This window comes from Littorina saxatilis, linkage group LG7 (assembly GCF_037325665.1).
Source record: "Littorina saxatilis isolate snail1 linkage group LG7, US_GU_Lsax_2.0, whole genome shotgun sequence".
In the NCBI taxonomy this organism is placed as follows: Eukaryota; Metazoa; Mollusca; class Gastropoda; order Littorinimorpha; family Littorinidae; genus Littorina; species Littorina saxatilis.
The window spans coordinates 11,906,513-11,926,641 of record NC_090251.1 but is presented as its reverse complement, the minus strand read 5'-3'; the positions used below and the strand labels follow the sequence as shown (position 1 = coordinate 11,926,641).

General features: G+C 44.1%; 2 protein-coding genes across 2 annotated transcripts in view; both read left to right on the top strand.

Moving 5' to 3' along the window:
* The first annotated feature begins 7,537 nt into the window (after nt 1-7,537).
* On the top strand, nt 7,538-17,556 carry LOC138970117 (uncharacterized). The gene is made up of 6 exons (XM_070342599.1): nt 7,538-9,159; nt 10,068-10,179; nt 14,522-14,636; nt 15,546-15,785; nt 16,261-16,326; nt 17,407-17,556. The coding sequence occupies exons 1-6, from the start codon at nt 7,926-7,928 to the stop codon at nt 17,554-17,556; spliced, it is 1,917 nt and encodes a 638-aa protein (XP_070198700.1). The 5' UTR covers nt 7,538-7,925.
* Nucleotides 17,557-18,087: 531 nt separating this feature from the next.
* Nucleotides 18,088-20,129, top strand: part of LOC138972063 (uncharacterized) — a 3,445-nt gene continuing 1,403 nt past the window's right edge. Inside the window, exon 1 of the mRNA XM_070344905.1 lies at nt 18,088-20,129. This exon is cut by the window's right edge and continues 223 nt beyond it. Within this exon, the coding sequence (XP_070201006.1) occupies nt 18,088-20,129 (2,042 nt within the window).

Sequence of the window (20,129 nt, the reverse complement as noted above, 5' to 3'; positions counted from 1 at the left end):
TTTTCATGCAGTGTTCGATTCAACATTTTATGTCCGCAGTACCTGATCATTGAATCATTGTAAAGTTGAACTCACACAGGGTGTACTGACCAACTGACAAGCATCCATTCACTCACACACACACACACACACACACGCACACGCATTCACACACACTGACACACACACACACACACACGCACGCATTCACACATAAACACAAACACACACGCACACCTCTATATTTTCTCTATGACACTGACCCCCGCCCCCCCCCCCCCCCCATTCATTACCTTACTTCCTGATATTTGCGCAGCCAAGAAAATAATTCCTCCTTGCTTTTGACACTGTTAAGTCATTTTCTCTCACAGCCCTTGTCCAGTGCAGCGTGGAGGATTGCGAGTTGTCATTTTTTCCTGATTCCGTCACAGACAACGGTGACTGGATGGAGAAACCTGCCGTTGGGCGCAATTTGACAAGAGGTTTGTTGTACAGTGAAACCCTTCTGTTAAGAGCCTCCTTTATAAGACTTTCCCCCTTTTAAGACTTCCCGACTCCAGACCCCCCCCCCTCCCCCCATTTTTTTTATATTTAGTCAAGTTTTGACTAAATATTTTAACATCGAGGGGGAATCGAAACGAGGGTCGTGGTGTATGTGCGTGTGTGTGTGTGTGTGTGTGTGTAGAGCGATTCAGACTAAACTACTGGACCGATCTTTATGAAATTTGACATGAGAGTTTCTGGGTATGAAATCCCCATACGTTTTTTTCATTTTTTTGATAAATGTCTTTGATGACGTCATATCCGGTTTTTCGTGAAAGTTGAGGCGGCACTGTCACGCCCTCATTTTTCAACCAAATTGGTTGAAACTTTGGTCAAGTAATCTTCGACGAAGCCCGGACTTCAGTATTGCATTTCAGCGTGGTGGCTTAAAAATTAATTAATGACTTTGGTCATTAAAAATCTGAAAATTGTAAAAAAAAATAAAAATTTATAAAACGATCCAAATTTACGTTTATCTTATTCTCCATCATTTGCTGATTCCAAAAACATATAAATATGTTATATTCGGATTAAAAACAAGCTCTGAAAATTAAATATATAAAAATTATTATCAAAATTAGATTGTCGAAATCAATTTAAAAACACTTTCATCTTATTCCTTGTCGGTTCCTGATTCCAAAAACATATAGATATGATATGTTTGGATTAAAAACACGCTCAGAAAGTTAAAACAAAGAGAGGTACAGCAAAAGCGTGCTATCCTTCTTAGTGCAACTACTATCCCGCTCTTCTTGTCAATTTCACTGCCTTTGCCATGAGCGGTGGACTGACGATGCTACGAGTATACGGTCTTGCTGAAAAATGGCATTGCGTTCAGTTTCATTCTGTGAGTTCGACAGCTACTTGACTAAATATTGTATTTTCGCCTTACGCGACTTGTTTAGAACTTCTGTTCACAACCTCTGTCATTTTAGCTCCATTACAAAATATTTAAAAAAAATAGAATGGTATGCACGCACGCACGCACGCTCACAAAAGTTTCTCTCGTAGGGGAAGGGCCCCTAATATGGACCACTTTTTGTTTCATGCTGATAACTAGCTTGTTTTCTTGCGAAGAAGTTTCATTTTGTGTTTGGTAGTCCTTCTCTCTTAGGTTAACCGTTAGGCCTAATTAGAGTGAAATAGCTTTGATAGACATTCAGCAAAAATTAAACACAGAAAAAATCACAAATGATCCATATTAGGAGCCTGGGCGCCCAATTTGGACCAGTGAAGCGGCCTTCATGAATCACTGTAAAAAGCCCCCTATACTTCAAAATAACATGATGCAACTTAGTGTGCAAGTCAGACTAATTCAAATATGCTTTTTATATTTAGTCAAGTTTTGACTAAATATTTTAACATCGAGGGGGAATCGAAACGAGGGTCGTGGTGTATGTGTGTCTGTCTGTGCGTGTGTGTGTGTGTGTGTGTGTGTGTGTGTGTGTGTAGAGCGATTCAGACTAAACTACTGGACCGATCTTTATGAAATTTGACATGAGAGTTCCTGGGTATGAAATCCCCGAACGTTTTTTTCATTTTTTTGATAAATGTCTTTGATGACGTCATATCCGGCTTTTCGTGAAAGTTGAGGCGGCACTGTCACGCCCTCATTTTTCAACCAAATTGGTTGAAATTTTGGTCAAGTAATCTTCGACGAAGCCCGGACTTCGGTATTGCATTTCAGCTTGGTGGCTTAAAAATTAATTGATGACTTTGGTCATTAAAAATCTGAAAATTGTAAAAAAAAATAACAATTTATAAAACGATCCAAATTTACGTTTATCTTATTCTCCATCATTTGCTGATTCCAAAAACATATAAATATTTTACATTCGGATTAAAAACAAGCTCTGATAATTAAATATATAAAAATTATTATCAAAATTAAATTGTCGAAATCGATTTAAAAACACTTTCATCTTATTCCTTGTCGGTTCCTGATTCCAAAAACATATAGATATGATATGTTTGGATTAAAAACACGCTCAGAAAGTTAAAACAAAGAGAGGTACAGAAACGCGTGCTATCCTTAGCGCAACTACTACCCCGCTCTTCTTGTCAATTTCACTGCCTTTGCCATGAGCGGTGGACTGACGATGCTACGAGTATACGGTCTTGCTGAAAAATGGCATTGCGTTCAGTTTCATTCTGTGAGTTCGACAGCTACTTGACTAAATATTGTATTTTCGCCTTACGCGACTTGTTATATTTAGTCAAGTTTTGACTAAATATTTTAACATCGAGGGGGAATCGAAACGAGGGTCGTGGTGTATGTGCGTGCGTGCGTGTGTGTGTGTGTGTGTGTGTGTGTGTGTGTGTGTGTGTGTAGAGCGATTCAGACTAAACTACTGGACCGATCTTTATGAAATTTGACATGAGAGTTCCTGGGTATGAAATCCCCGAACGTTTTTTTCATTTTTTTGATAAATGTCTTTGATGACGTCATATCCGGCTTTTCGTGAAAGTTGAGGCGGCACTGTCACGCCCTCATTTGTCAACCAAATTGGTTGAAATTTTGGTCAAGTACTCTTCGACGAAGCCCGGGGTTCGGTATTGCATTTCAGCTTGGTGGCTTAAAAATTAATTAATGACTTTGGTCATTAAAAATCTGAAAATTGTAAAAAAAAATAAAAATTTATAAAACGATCCAAATTTACGTTTATCTTATTCTCCATCATTTGCTGATTCCAAAAACATATAAATATGTTATATTCGGATTAAAAACAAGATCTGAAAATTAAATATATACAAATTATTATCAATTTTTTTTTTCGAAATCAATTTAAAAACACTTTCATCTTATTCCTTGTCGGTTCCTGATTCCAAAAATATATAGATATGATATGTTTGGATTAAAAACACGCTCAGAAAGTTAAAACGAAGAGAGGTACAGAAAAGCGTGCTATCCTTCTCAGCGCAACTACTACCCCGCTCTTCTTGTCAATTCCACGTGCACTGCCTTTGCCACGGGCGGTGGAGTGACGATGCTACGAGTATACGGTCTTGCTGCGTTGCGTTGCGTTCAGTTTCATTCTGTGAGTTCGACAGCTACTTGACTAAATATTGTATTTTCGCCTTACGCGACTTGTGTTTTCTTCGATTTGTTGAAGGTGGTCCATATTAGGGGACTCACACATACTTTGAGGTTTTGCTATCACTTTTTGTTTGCAGTAGAAACTCGCGGTCAACACTGCTAAAATGTAACAAATACGGTCTTAGCTGTCATATATAGCCATTTGTGTGTGATAAAAGCTTTGGCTGTGGACAGAAACGAGTCCGTTTTAGGCAGCAAGTTTAGAGTGAACGCTGCTAAAAGTGAAAACAAGTCGCGTAAGGCGAAAATACAATATTTAGTCAAGTAGCTGTCGAACCGCTCACAGAATGAAACTGAACGCAATGCAACGCAGCAAGACCGTATACTCGTGGTCCACCGCTCACGGCATAGGCAGTGAAATTGACAAGAAGAGCGGGGTAGTGGTTACGCTATGCTGCATAGCACGCTTTTCTGTACCTCTCTTCGTTTTAACTTTTTGAGCGTGTTTTTAATCCAAACATATCATATCTATATGTTTTTGGAATCAGGAACTGACAAGGAATAAGATGAAACTGTTTTTAAATTGATTTGGAAAATTTAATATTGATAATAATTTTTATATATTTAATTTTCAGAGCTTGTTTTTAATCCGAATATAACATATTTATATGTTTTTGGAATCAGCAAATGATGGAGAATAAGAAAAACGTAAATTTGGATCGTTTTATAATTTTATTTTTTTTTTTACAATTTTCAGATTTTTAATGACCAAAGTCATTAATTAATTTTTAAGCCACCAAGCTGAAATGCAATACCGAAGTCCGGGCTTCGTCGAAAATTACTTGACCAAAATTTCAACCAATTTGGTTGAAAAATGAGGGCGTGACAGTGCCGCCTCAACTTTCACGAAAAGCCGGATATGACGTCATCAAAGACATTTATCAAAAAAATGAAAAAAACGTTCGGGGATTTCATACCCAGGAACTCTCATGTCAAATTTCATAAAGATCGGTCCAGTAGTTTAGTCTGAATCGCTCTACACACACACACACACACACACACACACACACACGCACAGACAGACAGACACACATACACCACGACCCTCGTTTCGATTCCCCCTCGATGTTAAAATATTTAGTCAAAACTTGACTAAATATAAAAAGCGAAAAACCTAACGGTTTTGAGGTTTGTGTTTCTGCAACGGTTTTGACATGTGCAACTTATCCAGAGAGGGTGAATAAAGCGAATGAAATTGTTTTGAGCGCTCTAGCGCCGTTAGTTTGTCAGAACAGGAGGTGGTCCATATTAGGAGCCGGTCCATATTTGGAGCCTTTCCCCTAATTCTGTTTGTCTTTATTCCCAGCTCTCTTTCTGAGCGAGCGAGGCAAAAACTCAAACAGTGACGAAAATGTGACCATTGGTCGACTGCTGTCCAAGTTTACGTCATTCAACGGTGACGTATGCGTTCAGTTTTACTGCAACGTCAACGCTGCGGCTGGCGAGGGCGACAGCGTCATTGTCGTGATGGTAGGTTGTTGTATGACGGAGTTGTTGTTGTTGCTGTTGCTGTTGTTGTTGTTAATGCTGCTGCTGCTGCTGCTGCTGCTGCTGCTACTACTACTGCTGTACGCGTTTTTTGTTGGTGACAAAATCATAACCCACATTTCATTTCTTTTTCTAGAGATTGTAAATAGTTGACGGGTTGGGAATATTTTCATCAAAAGTATTTTAATTTTTGACCCAGATCAAGAGAGGAGGAAAGTACTACCCGGATGAGCTTCATCGGCCATCTGCCCAGTGCAACTCGACCACCTGGAGCTTGCATCGCATGAACCTCTCTGCCGTCCATGACGGCCCCTACAGTTCGTCACACTACCAGGTCTAACCATTCACATGCATGCATTTTTAGCTTGTGTTAAAGGTATACACTCCTTTTCGTGAAAACAGATCGGCTCATCATTTCAGAACATCCTTCCACTTGGTTATTTACCGAAAATCAACACCCTGACGGCTTTCTGTACAGTGAGTTGGAATTTTGTTCTGACTGAATTTCTTAAAAAGCCATTCGTGGTTTTTACGAAATTAATTAATTAAAAAAATTCTAACTGTGTACCCAGGCTGTTCATTTTTGTTGCGTGATCAAGTTGGAATGGTCTTATCCCATGTACAAGCCGGGTCAGGTCCGAACTGGAAGGAAGAGTAAAGGATGACACAGGCGTTGTAATGGGGATGATGGCATCGTCTAAACCCATAGACGCCAGGGGCGGATCCAGGGGGGGAGGGGGGGGGGGGGTTCCGGGGTTTCAGGAACCCCCCCCTCTTAGCCTAAAAAAAAAATACAAAAAAATACTGATGGCTCAAATTGCACCAAATTGCCCCATTTTCCATGATGTTTATAAAAAAAATTCCGGTGGGACATTTCCCCAGATCCCCCATAGCGGCTGCCATTTGTCTTCTTAGTGACGGTTTTGACAAGTAGATGGGCAATTTGTTGGCTCAGGTTGCATCAAATCGTTCAATTGTCCTTGTTTTAACCCAAATTTGTCTCCGAAAAATGCACTTTTTGGAAGGTGTATTTGGGGACGTTTCTTGTCTCAGATTGCACCAAATAACTCAATTTTCCTTGTTTGTATCAACATTTTCCGGGGGGGGGGGGGGGGCATGCCTCCGGACCCCCCTAGGAGGTTCGAACGCTTCGCGCCCTCAACTAAACGCTTCGCGTCGTCGAATTGTACCTAAAAGAAATTTGGACCCCCCCCCCACCCCCCCTTAAAAATGATGTGATCCGCCCTTGGAAGTTTATCTATGACAACCATCTATTTTCAAGTTGAATTCAAAATATCATACCCCTTAATTGACTACCGGTGACTACCATGTACTTTCAGGTTGTGCTAGGAGGAAGAGTAAAAGATGACACAGGCATTGAGATTGGCCCTGACGACGTTGTTGTGTACAAAGAACCATGTCTAGCTTATAGTGAGTTAATGACTACCAGTGACTACCAGTGACTACCAATGACTACCAGTGACTACCATGTACTTTCAGGTTGCGCTAGAAGGAAGAGTAAAAGATGACACAGGCATTGAGATTGGCCCTGACGACATCGTTGTGTACAAAGGGCCATGTCTAGCTCATAGTGAGTTAATGACTACCAGTGACTACCAATGACTACCGGTGACTACCATGTACTTTCAGGTTGCGCTAGAAGGAAGAGTAAAAGACGACACAGGCATTGAGATTGGCCTTGACGACATCGTTGTGTACAAAGGGCCATGTCTAGATGATGGTGAGTAGATACAGCATGTACGATATCGTTCTGTTTGAACTTTCTTATTTCGCTCTTTTTTCGAAGGAATGTCTAATTAAAGAGTAAAATATGACACAGGCATTGAGATGGGCCTTGGCGACATCTCTGTGTAGACCGGTAGCTCAGTGGGTAGAGCACTGGACTTGTGATCCTAAGGTCGCAGGTTCGAATCCGGGCCGGGACTGACACGGGTCAACTTTATTTGCAGACTCAGAGACGGTATCCATGTTCCACCCCCGTGTCACCACTGTGGCACGTAAAAGACCTCGGTCATTCTGCCATAAGTGCAGGTGGCTGATTACACCTACCCACGCATACATCTGGGTAGCGCGACTCTGTTGCTGCTAGCTTTCCACTGGGAGGAAGCTTCCCGAATTTCCCAACGATAGGACAACAAATTAATGAAAATGAAAAAAATGAAAAATATAATGTCCAAAATTTGCCAGCGTACTGTAGGCCAACAGGTATGTCTGTGTGCAGTCAAATGGAAAGCAACATCAGTAATGAAAATGATGTTTTCTTAGTGAACAGAGTTAATTTACAGTTACTTAATGAACAGAGAACCAGAAGTTGGACTTATTATGCATTTTGCAAAACCACAAAAATAAAAGGAGAGTGTGTTGTTGTTGTCCAAAACAAACAGATTTGACAACAGTGCTAGCATCCTCGACCACTTCAACTACACCATTGTTAACATCTTCATCGACCACACCAGTTACATGGACAACGACACCACCACCACCAACTACCACAACAGCAACACCAATAACAACAACAACAACACCAAATACTACTAATTCCCAGACTTCAGAAGCACCAACAAAAAACACAGCTAAAACAGCAACAACAGAGACTACATCATACACAACAAAACCACCCCCAAAAACACGTGTGTCCGTAACGGCAGACAATACGATACCATCTTCAACAGTTACACTTCAGTTATCAAGCAAAACAACAGGCCCAACAAATACGACATTGATCACAGCCTCAACATCTGTACCACCACACGCTCTGTCAACGCTTATCTCCACAGCAAAACCAGAACCTTCAACAATGACAGCTTTAACATCAGCAGCAGTATCGCGACACGACTCAACGCTAACACCACCTTCAGCAGCAAACAACACCGTAAAACTAACATTCGAAGGATCTTCATCGACGACAAGTCCAGAGCCAGTTGAAGACGTCACGACTTCTGTCATGTCTTCTTTGACTTCCACGAATAAATCGTTACCGGCTTCGACATCATCACCGTCATCAGTTTCAACGACTCTCTCTGTGACGTCATCATCTTCTGCTGTGTCATCGTCACCTTTGTCTCCTATGGCTACCACACGCAACAACACGCTGTCAACTTTCTCAAAGACAAGTCTGCTTCTGAAAAACCTCACCACAGCTACTTCCGTGTACAGCAGTATGTCGACGGTGAGATCGCCCAGCGAAAGCAACAATGCAGACACATCGACTTCTACAACAACGAAAGAAATTGTAAATGTTAACTCTACAACAAAGCCAATGAACACACACACAGACACAATGCTCACATCTGAACAGAAACAGCAACCAACGTTAGATCCTCTCACAACTGTAGACAGTGTGTCTAAAAGTTTCACGTCTTCTGTCCCAGACATAACACCGGAGTCAACATCCTTGTCCGGATCCGCAACCACGGCCGGTTTTACAACAACTACGACACTATATGGATCCACATCAACACCAGCGTCGCCCACAACCGCCCAGGTTAACGTCAGTGTCAGTGGCGAAACGAGCAAAAACCCACCACCCGATTCAACGACCCCTTTTGATCGAAGCCTGTCGCCGACTTCAGCCAACGTCTCTGCATTCCCAAGCACCACAGAAAAAAGCACAAATCAACCAGAACTAGTTTCGCCAGCAAATGCTAATGTTTCAAGTATCAGTGTGCTGGACTCTGCAAATGTTTCCCAGTCAAGTTCTATCGCTTCAAACACAACTGGCAGTGATACTAGCATGACAACTGATGCTTCAAAGTCGACATTCAACGTTTCTTCTGCGCAGACGACAGCTCTTTTCTCAAATTCTGAAGGGTCCGCGACAAGCTCCAACGTAACATTACCGTTTTCGGGAGCTTTTCAAACGCGCCCCATAGTGCCAAGCGTCAAAGAAACTGATGTTCTGACAAATAATACAAACCTGGGGATTACTACTGGTACAAGCATGTCCAAATCCCAAGGAGTTTCAACTGCCGTGGTATCTTCGAGTGTGGGCAGATCTGGCGGCACTACAAATATGCCTAAAACCGAAAGAGGTGGGTAGGACACATGCATCTAGTTATAGTTAGACAAATGATATTATAACATGAAAATCCCCAGAAATGTACGCACGCATACAAGGCAGACCGACACACTGGAAGACAGATGGGTGGACAAACGGACAGGCAGAGATATAGACACTAATGAAAGGCTACAGACCATTCTTCCGCCTCCCCCCCTCTCCCTCCCTCTCTCTCTCTCTCCGTCCCTATCTTTTGCTGGCTCACTCCCTCTCTCCCTCTCTGTACCTCCCTTCATATTTCTCAGTCCTTCCCGCTCTATATATCTCTCCCCACACTCCCTCTCTCCCTCTCTGTACCTCCCTTCATATTTCTCAGTCCTTCCCGCTCTATATATCTCTCCCCACACTCCCTCTTCCTTCCTTCCTTCCTTCCTTCCTCTCTCTCTCTTCCTCTCTCTCTCTCTCACAGACACTTTTATACACACACACACCCCCACACGGACCGGCACGGTTGGCCTAGTGGTAAGGCGTCCCGCGGCCCCGTGATCGGGAGGTCGTGGGTTCGAACCCCGGCCGGGTCATACCTAAGACTTTAAAATTGGCAATCTAGTGGCTGCTCCGCCTAGCGTCTGGCATTATGGGGTTAGTGCTAGGACTGGTTGGTCCGGTGTCAGAATAATGTGACTGGGTGAGACATGAAGCCTGTGCTGCGACTTCTGTCTTGTGTGTGGCGCACGTTATATGTCAAAGCAGCACCGCCCTGATATGGCCCTTCGTGGTCGGCTGGGCGTTAAGCAAACAAACAAACAAACCCCCCCCCCACACACACACATACAACACCACCCCCACCCACACTCCCTCACCACCCTGCCCCCCCCCCCCCCACACACTATATACAACTGAAAGTGAATCCCCCCCCTAATAACTCGTCTTACTTCCCAGAGGCCTTCGTGATATCCACGGCGGTGCTCGGGTCGCTGCTTGCCCTGACCCTGACTGTGACGGCCCTCGTTCAGTGCTGCAGACGTCACAGGAAAAGAAACAAGCAAAGAAGGTACAGTGGAACCCCTCTTTTTAGATCTTCCCAAAATCTCAGAAAATCAGGTCTTTATTTTAAACTAGCAGTTAAGCCCGGCTTCGCCCGGGAGTAAGCGGAGCCCTGTAGCAATTTAAGACGCTGGCTATCCCATTATGATTAGCTTTACCTCCTTTGTTTGGATACAAAAAAAGAGTTATCTCCCTTACCTTCTAGAAATTTCCGGAACTGTCCAGTTAATATTTCATTCTTCATTTCTTCCCCTCATAGGAGCAATAGCGAGTCTTTAATATCACTGGCATGATGTGCTTGCTACAGGTGAACAGTAGGCACTGAACTGGTCTTGCACCATATAGGCTGTATTCAATAAATGGGAGGTCCATAATCTGAGAAAGGAAACAATGAATCAAGAAACTAAAACCCAGGTGCACATCTGCGGCACCTAGGGAGGGTACGTGCACACTATCTTGTTCCTGCCTCTTGCCATCTCAGAGGTATGGCGACCACAGACAAAAAAGAGTTATCTCCCTTACCTTCTAGAAATTTCCGGAACTGTCCAGTTAATTTTTCATTCTTCATTTCTTCCCCTCATAGGAGCAATTATAGCGAGTCTCTAATATCACTGGCATGATGTGCTTGCTACAGGTGAACAGTAGGCACTGAACTGGTCTTGCACCATATAGGCTGTATTCAATAAATGGGAGGTCCATAATCTGAGAAAGAAAACAATGAATCAAGAAACTAAAACCCAGGTGCACATCTGCGGCACCTAGGGAGTGTACGTGCACACTATCTTGTTCCTGCCTCTTGCCATCTCAGAGGTATGGCGACCACAGACAAAAAAGAGTTATCTCCCTTACCTTCTAGAAATTTCGGGAACTGTCCAGTTAATTTTTCATTCTTCATTTCTTCCCCTCATAGGAGCAATAGCAAGTCTCTAATATCACTGGCATGATGTGCTTGCTACGGGTGAACAGTTATCTCCCTTACCTTCTAGAAATTTCCGGAACTGTCCAGTTAATTTTTCATTCTTCATTTCTTCCCCTCATAGGAGCAATAGCAAGTCTCTAATATCACTGGCATGATGTGCTTGCTACAGGTGAACAGTAGGCACTGAACTGGTCTTGCACCATATAGGCTGTATTCAATAAATGGGAGGTCCATAATCTGAGAAAGGAAACAATGAATCAAGAAACTAAAACCCAGGTGCACATCTGCGGCACCTAGGGAGTGTACGTGCACACTATCTTGTTCCTGCCTCTTGCCATCTCAGAAGTATGGCGACCACAGACAAAAAAGAGTTATCTCCCTTACCTTCTAGAAATTTCCGGAACTGTCCAGTTAATTTTTCATTCTTCATTTCTTCCCCTCATAGGAGCAATAGCAAGTCTCTAATATCACTGGCATGATGTGCTTGCTACAGGTGAACAGTTATCTCCCTTACCTTCTAGAAATTTCCGGAACTGTCCAGTTAATTTTTCATTCTTCATTTCTTCCCCTCATAGGAGCAATAGCGAGTCTCTAATATCACTGGCATGATGTGCTTGCTACAGGTGAACAGTAGGCACTGAACTGGTCTTGCACCATATAGGCTGTATTCAATAAATGGGAGGTCCATAATCTGAGAAAGGAAACAATGAATCAAGAAACTAAAACCCAGGTGCACATCTGCGGCACCTAGGGAGTGTACGTGCACACTATCTTGTTCCTGCCTCTTGCCATCTCAGAGGTATGGCGACCACAGACAGACAGACACACAGACAGACACTCTCTTTTATTATCTGTACTAGCAGTCAGGCCCGGCTTCGCCCGGGTGTTTCTGATCTTCCCTCTCTCTCAGAAACTTCTAGAATCTTATTCCAATGAGAATAAGCGATAGATGAAAGTGTGAGCTCATACATTTGGATTAAAAGGCTGGGACTGACAGTGTGAAAGCATCACCATCAACACACTCTTTTTGCTGAAAAATAACTTTTTGACTTGAGTTATCTCCTTTTCTTAGGAAAATTCTAGATACTTGAAAACCAGGTCTAACATCGACTCTATATATTCTGTAAAGACTGATCAGGCGTGCCTGCATTAGAAGAGAAGATACCTCCCTTCAATGTATACAAAGTAAGAGTTACCTCCCTTTGCTTCTAGAAATTTCCTGAACTGTCCGGTTAACTTTTCTTCTTCATTTCTTCTCCTCATAGGAGCGATAGAGAGTCTGTAATATCACTGGCATTATGTGCTTGCTACATGTGATCACCAGGCACTGAACTGGCCTTGCACAGCAGGGGGCAGGGTTAGTGTGTGTGTGTGTGGGGGGGGGGGGGGGTGGGTGGGGGCGGGATGATAGCGGGCGGGGGGTAACCCTTGAGAATTACATGGTATACTGGTTTGATGAGAGTTACCTCCCTTCCGTGGGTGACAAAGCATGACTTACCTCCCTTGTACTATGTAGACTGTATTGATAGATGGGGAGGGTCATTATCCGAGGAAGGAAACAATGTCTGGAGAAACTAAAACCCAGGTGCACATCTGCGGCACCTAGGGAGTGTGCATGCAAAATATCTTGTTCCTGCCTCTTGCCATCTCTGAGGTATGGCGACCACAGACACACAGACACACAGACAGACACTCTCTTTTATTATATGTATAGATAGACTAGCAGTCAGGCCCGGCTTCGCCCGGGTGTTTCTGATCTTCCCTCTCTCTCAGAAACTTCTAGAATCTTATTCCAATGAGAATGAGCAATAGATGAAAGTGTGAGCTCATACATTTGGATTAAAAGGCTGGGACTGACAGTGTGAAAGCATCACCATCAACACACTCTTTTTGCTGAAAAATAACTTTTTGACTTGAGTTATCTCCTTTTCTTAGGAAAATTCTAGATACTTGAAAACCAGGTCTAACATCGACTCTATATATTCTGTAAAGACTGATCAGGCGTGCCTGCATTAGAAGAGATACCTCCCTTCAATGTATACAAAGTAAGAGTTACCTCCCTTTGCTTCTAGAAATTTCCTGAACTGTCCGGTTAACTTTTTCTTCTTCATTTCTTCTCCTCATAGGAGCGATAGAGAGTCTGTAATATCACTGGCATTATGTGCTTGCTACATGTGAACACCAGGCACTGAACTGGCCTTGCACAGCAGGGGGCAGGGTTAGTGTGTGTGTGTGTGTGGGGGGGGGGGGGGGGCGGGATGATAGCGGGCGGGGGGTAACCCTTGAGAATTACACGGTATACTGGTTTGATGAGAGTTACCTCCCTTCCGTGGGTGACAAAGCATGACTTACCTCCCTTGCACTATGTAGACTGTATTGATAGATGGGGAGGGTCATTATCCGAGGAAGGAAACAATGTCTGGAGAAACTAAAACCCAGGTGCACATCTGCGGCACCTAGGGAGTGTACGTGCACACTATCTTGTTCCTGCCTCTTGCCATCTCAGAGGTATGGCGACCACAGACAGACAGACAGACACTCTCTTTTATTATATGTATAGATAGATAGATAGATAGATAGATAGATAGATTTTAATTTTTTTTTTTTTTTTTAATGGGGATGGGTTTGCAAATTCAAGGTGTAAATGGTATTGCGTTAACACAGACACACACAATTTTAGGAGGGGTTAAATTGAATGTAAAAGTCTAAAATCATGTTGAAACTTTGTTTCCCTCAAAATTGTAATAGGCAGTTGCTAATTCGGAAACCGAGAGAATCATGTATGTTTGTTGCAAGTGTGGCGAATTTGAGTTTAAAAAAAAGAGATTTATTTCGTAAACCTTTTTCATGTTCAAATGATGACATCATAAAGCTTGCAGTTGCTCGAACGAGGTAATTCGGGACAGTAAGTTTTGACTTTATCCGATCTGATCTCCATGCAGGCAATGTGTGCCCAGGGCCGGACCAAATGAGTTGTAAGGGGGGGGCAAATCAGCGAATTTATTTTTAAAAAAAAATTAAAAAAAAACACTCAAAGCAAGGTACATGCTTTTTCCAGGGGTGGGGTTCCGGAACCCCTGGAACCCCCCCCCCCCCCTGGGTCCGGCCCTGTGTGCCTGGTGTAAATCTGATTTTGCTTGGAAAATTTGTTTTAATATAAAACATAACATACAAGACCAAAACTGAGAAAATAGTCCCCATGGGAGGCAATCATATTGCTGCGTTATACAGCGGTTGTTTCCCTTGTCAGAGTATTTGGTTTTTTTCATGATCACAAAAAACTTCCTGGTACGTATTGTGGCAAGTGAAGGGGTTGATAACTTCCTTAATTCTGCAGCAAACACAAAAAGAAGAAGAAGACAATTCTGCATTTTCATGTTAACGCAAACCAATATTTGTGATTTTCTCTAACTCTCTCGACGGCTCACAGAACGCACCCACCCTTGGACGAAGAGACGGTGATGACGTATGAGATGACGGGAGTGCACAACTCTCAGTTTGAGATGATGGAGGACTCGGATTCACTGGACTTTGATCTGCCAGGGGTAAAGAGCGAGAGACAGAGAGAGAGAGAGAGAGAGAGAGAGAGAGAGATACAGAGACAGAGACAGAGACAGAGTGTGTGTGTGTGTTTGTGTGTGTGTGTGTGTGAGAGAGAGAGAGAGAGAGGAAGAGAGAGAGAGTGTGTGTGTGTGTGTGTGTGTGTGCCCTGTGTGTGTGTGTGTGTCTGTGAGAGAGAGAGAGAGAGAGAGATAGAGAGAGAGACAGACAGAGACAGAGACAGAGTGTGTGTGTGTGTGTTTGTGTGTGTGTGTGTGAGAGAGAGAAAGAGAGGGAGAGAGAGAGAGAGTGTGTGTGTGTGTGTGTGCCCTGTGTGTGTGTGTGTGTGAGAGAGAGAGAGAGAGAGAGAGAGAGAGAGAGAGAGAGAGAGAGAGAGAGAGAGAGAGAGAGAGAGAGCTTTGAACTTTATTTATTTATCGAGGGTAACAGAATAAGCAAAGTATACATGCTTTTTTTCGTCCGGCCCTCGCCCATTGAGGGTAACTCGATTAATAACAAGAAGAAATAGAAGTTAAGCTAATTACAATACAATGTTTATAATTAACAATGTCAAACAATTAAAAAGACATACAAAATGCATTATGAATACCAAGCATACCAAGAGAGAGAGAGAGAGGTTGAGAGAGAGAGAGAGAGAGAGAGAAGAGAGAGAGAGAGAGAGAGAGAGAGAGAGAGAGAGAGAGAGAGAGAGAGAGAGAGAGAGAGAGAGAGAGAGAGAGAGAGAGCCTGCGTTAATTTGTTTGGTTTTCGTTCAGGGCGAGATTGCTTTAAAAGCGTACTATCCTACCTCTCATCTATCTAAACAAACCAAGACATCCTTTCATGACCAACCACTTCCAAAGTAAAACCTCTGACGTCGGTATCGTATATCATTAATTGCCTCTGTCTTTCAGTCCAACAACATCTACTCCAGTCCACACTGGGCCTCTCCAGCCTCCAGGACCATCCCCTCCATCATCGTCAGCAACCACAACGACGACCATAATGACGACGACAACGACGACGATTATGTTGGCGTGGGACCGAAACGAAACGTCCCCCGTGGTTCAAATCCCCGCTCACGAGGGTCACTGGATCCAACCTACTCTCAGATAGGTGGCAATGGTACTGGCGGTCTGTCCATGCAAGCACAGGTAAATTGATTTATGTTGTACGGTCCTTGTTCCTCCTTGTCCGAAATGTGTTGATATTCTGTTTAACGCGGTCTTCTATTGGGCATAACGTTGACTTTTGCCGAAAATACAGTGCCAAGTTTCGTGCAGCGAGCTTCTATATTTAGATTTCGCGAAGTCGTCTTCGCCCAATTAATATTATTATCAATCAAGCCTTAGCATGTGACATTTTTTAACATGTGATGCACGAAACGGGTGTCTCTTAATAAGTGTGTTCCCGGCTCAAACGAAAATGTCCATTGCCAACGGAGCTTTATTTAAAGTCGTTGTGCTTTTCAAACATTTGTTTTTCTCGCCGCGAGTATGAACAGATATAATTCCGTTGATTGGGTGGGCGACAAATAACCCGAAGCACAATGTTAAAGAAAATGTTCAAATAGGAACCTCGTTTAACGCATTTGGACATCGTTGTAATACATGTATGTTCATCTTCCAGCAACCATCTCAGAGTCTATCAGCGGCACCTTCAGCACATCTGACCAAGCCCATCTATCTCCACAGGGTAAATATATCAAATGTTGATAGGATTGGGAAATATTTACACCCTCCTGTGCTGTCGTGCAGACAAAACATATTGAATTTTTTTGGAATCGATCGATTCCGGAATCTAGCAAAATTGCTAAAGAGTTCCGCGTTTGTCAGGGGCGACTGAGAATCGCCGTCGGTGACGACTACCGCGGTTTACTTAAAACAATTTTCATCGTCGAACGCTGAAGAAGAAGAAGAACTTAAAACAATTGACTTTTTTGAACACTAACACATCTAAGGTATTCCTAATGTGTGATATTCTCGAGGCGATTTGTCAGTTTATTGTCGGGTAAGGTCCCTTTAACGAAACACATTCTTCTTCTTCTTCTTCTTCGTTCATGGGCTTAGACTCCCACGTTCACTCATGCACGAGTGGATTTTTACGTGGGGAGGCAGGCTGATTATTTTCGTGTTTCTATAACCCACCGAACTCTAATATGGATTATAGTATCTTTTCCGTGCGCACTTGGTCTTATGCTTGCGTGTACACACGAAGGGGATTAAGTCACTAGCAGGTCTGCACATAAGTTGACCTGGGAGATCGGAAAAATCTCCACTCTTAACCCACCAGGCGGCAGCGACCGGGATTCGAACTCACGACCTCCCGATTAGGAGGCCGACGTCTTACCACCACGCCACTGCGCCCGTCAACGAAACACATTTACTGTTGTCGTAAATCCACGTGCGGAGTGTGAAAATCTCTTATATTTGTCGGTAACCACATTTCCTACAGTAAAATAACTTGTTAATCCTAGTGACTTAACCCTCTTCGTGTGTACACGCAAGCACAAGACCAAGTGCGCGCGGAAAAGATCCTGTAATCCATGTCAGAGTTCGGTGGGTTAAAGAAACACGAAAATACCCAGCATGCGTCCCCCGAAATATAGAGTGCTGTCCTTTCTGCGCCGAGCGGCTGCATTTCAGGGTCGCTCTCTCATATTTCGTACTGCGCGCCTTGAATCGCCTTGTGGTGAGATATGTGCGCGATATAAATTCTCGTATTTATCTATTTTAATTTTAATCCCTGAGTAACATGCCAAGGCTCACTTTACAGGAGACCGGAACTGAGATTGAAGACACACAAGGTCAGAGGTACGGGGGGAGGTACGGGGAGAGGCAGCGGGAGAACAGCAGCGCCCCTCAAAGGAGGTACAGCAGAGAGGAGGCATATTCTGCACCTTATACACACGAGGTTTGTGCGTAATGTCTTTTTCCCCTGGGATTTGAACAGAAGAAAAGATAGAAGAACAATAATAACATACAAGAGAAGAACGAAAACAGAAAACGAGGGGGATGTGAAAGAAGATGACAATAAAAGGAGGACAATAAAGAAATATATGAATTTAGAATGAGAGCGCCTCTTAAAAAGCCAAACAAGCGCTCATTCGCTTGTACATTTCAAACAGAAATTAGAAATATAATTACGTCAAAAGCGAGAACGCGTATAAACCGTACACCAACAAACAAACAAAACAAAATGAAGACAAGCAAAACAAAAAAACATCATCACTACCTAGAAAACGTATCAATTGGAATAACCTCCTATATTATTATTATCGTCACGTAAAAAAACCCACAACTGTCAATATTAAGACAAACAAACAAACAAAATGCATGAGAACAACAACAAAATACAACCAAACCATGAAGCTCGTCTAACTGAAAATATTCATAATAAACTAGCCAGCTAAATCAACTCAATTTTTGGTTGATATTCATCAATGATTAAAGCGTTATGTTGCTCTGTTGCCCCCTCAAGGTTCACCTTCAAGTTCCTCGTCCACCCCCAGATTCCCCAAGGTCAAAGGTCGCAAGGTCAGAGCCTCCACGCGAAAGGTCAGCCTTCACCGCCGTCGTTTCAATCTCCGGAACCTCTGTCTCCTCCAAGACAACCACCACGTCGTCCCCGGCGTCCTCAGTGAAGAACTACCACCCAGAGCGCAGGAGCGGGTTGATGACCCAGCCCAGGAGGCTTGCAGCGAACAGGGACGGACCTGCCTCTGGATCGCCCAGGGCCTCGAAGACCGTCCACCCGCCCTCACCATCCTCAGAGGAGCGGAACACGAGCCCAGAAAAGCCAAGCTCTCCGAGAATTCAAGCAAGGGGACTTGGACCTTACGAAACCCAGCAGAGAGAAGGACGAAGGGTGTCAAACGGAACAGCGGGTCACCTTTACACAGATCGTCACACTCAGCCGACAGACGAAGGCAACGCTTACGGAGACCAGCAGAGAGAAGGACGAAGGGTGTCTGACGGAACAGCGGGTCACCTTTACACTGATCGTCTCACTCAGCCAACAGACGAAGGCAACACTTACGAAACCCAGCAGAGAAAAGAGCGAAGGGTGTCCGACGGAACAGCGGGTCATCTTTACACAGATCGTCAAAATCAGCAAACAGACGAAGGCAACGTTTACGCTAAAGTCGTGAAAACTGGGGCAGTAGTGGTGCCCGTTCTTCGTCAACCAAGCGATAGATCTTCGGAAGAATACCCGGGCAGTGTACCGACTTCTGTACCTCACGACCAAAGGTCTACTACGGTCCCTCCAGGCAGGTCTTTTGTAGTTAATCCGTCCAACGAAACAGCGCTCTCTGTACCGACAGGTGCTTCTTCAGTGCCTGCAGCGAGATCATCATCATCAGGCGGATTTCCCGCCAACGAAATGGGATCCGAGTTTCGTCAAACCAGTTCTTCGGCGATCTCACCAGGAGGTTTCCCGAGCACCCACCATCCAGCAGGGAAGATGGTGAATTCTTCCGATCAAGAAAACGCAGGAGTTCCGTACGGTGGTGGAGTTCAGGTCCGATATCCTGGTTTCTCGACAACACCGGGTTTCGGGAGAAACTTGGCGAACACGGGGCAGGGTGTTCATTCCAGAATGCAAGAGGGAGAGCCGAATCCGAACTTTTCTGGAAAACCTGGTACTGGCCAGGACTTGGATGGGGCTAAGCAGAGTTCGAAGATGATGAATACTGAGAGCCCGGGCTACCCTGGGATCTCCACTTTAGGCAGAGGCAGGGGTAGTGGCAGTCCAGTTTTCACAAGTAAAGAAGGCCAGCTTCGACCAGGAGTTAGGCGCTTTTCTAAAGACGCGGCAGAAAGGGGAGAGCACCAGCTGCCCAAGCCTGCGGGTCAACTGAGATTTGTCAACTCACGACTCCCAAGAGCAAACAATGAGCTATTGCCAAGTAAAGACCGTGACGAAAACTTTGCCAAGTCTGCAACAAATGGGCTGACACCCTCCGCAAATGGAGCTCTGTCTCGTCCCTTCGACGTCCTGGGAGAAGAGACTCATCTTCCAGGCCCTGCAGCTGACCAGAAAGCAGATTCTCGACAGCGCAGAGGTATGCCACCGGAAGTCGGAAGAACACGTGACCCACACGTGACCACTTCTCGGTCAACAGCGAGAAGTGTGCCTGGCGGAGGCAGCGAAACGAACCAGGGATTTCATCCAAAAGCTGATGGAAATGTTACGAGTCCAAAAGGGGCTGCGCTTGGAGAAGCCACCACTAATACGAAACATGCCGGGGTTTTCTCTGGGCGGTCGGCTGTAAACAATGACAATTCTACAAATGCGGCTCAAAACTTGCGCGGGCTTTCTAAAAACGCTCTGCCCACATGCCCCAATTCAGAAGTTGATGTTCCGAGTCACATTCCGAGTCACAGAGGCTATGGAGGTGGCTGCGAACAGTCCGATAACATTGCCAATGGCATTTCAAAACAAGCACAGAACTCCACAAGACTGGTTAACAGGACTCCTTCGGAGGGCGGCAGAAA

Bases quoted from the DNA above. Each gene is read 5' to 3' on its own strand.
- LOC138970117 (XM_070342599.1), top strand. From the start codon at position 7,926: ATGACAGCTTTAACATCAGCAGCAGTATCGCGACACGACTCAACGCTA. The intron at 9,160-10,067 runs GTGGGTAGGACA...CTTACTTCCCAG, and splicing joins TATGCCTAAAACCGAAAGAG to AGGCCTTCGTGATATCCACG. The intron at 14,637-15,545 runs GTAAAGAGCGAG...TCTGTCTTTCAG, and splicing joins TGGACTTTGATCTGCCAGGG to TCCAACAACATCTACTCCAG.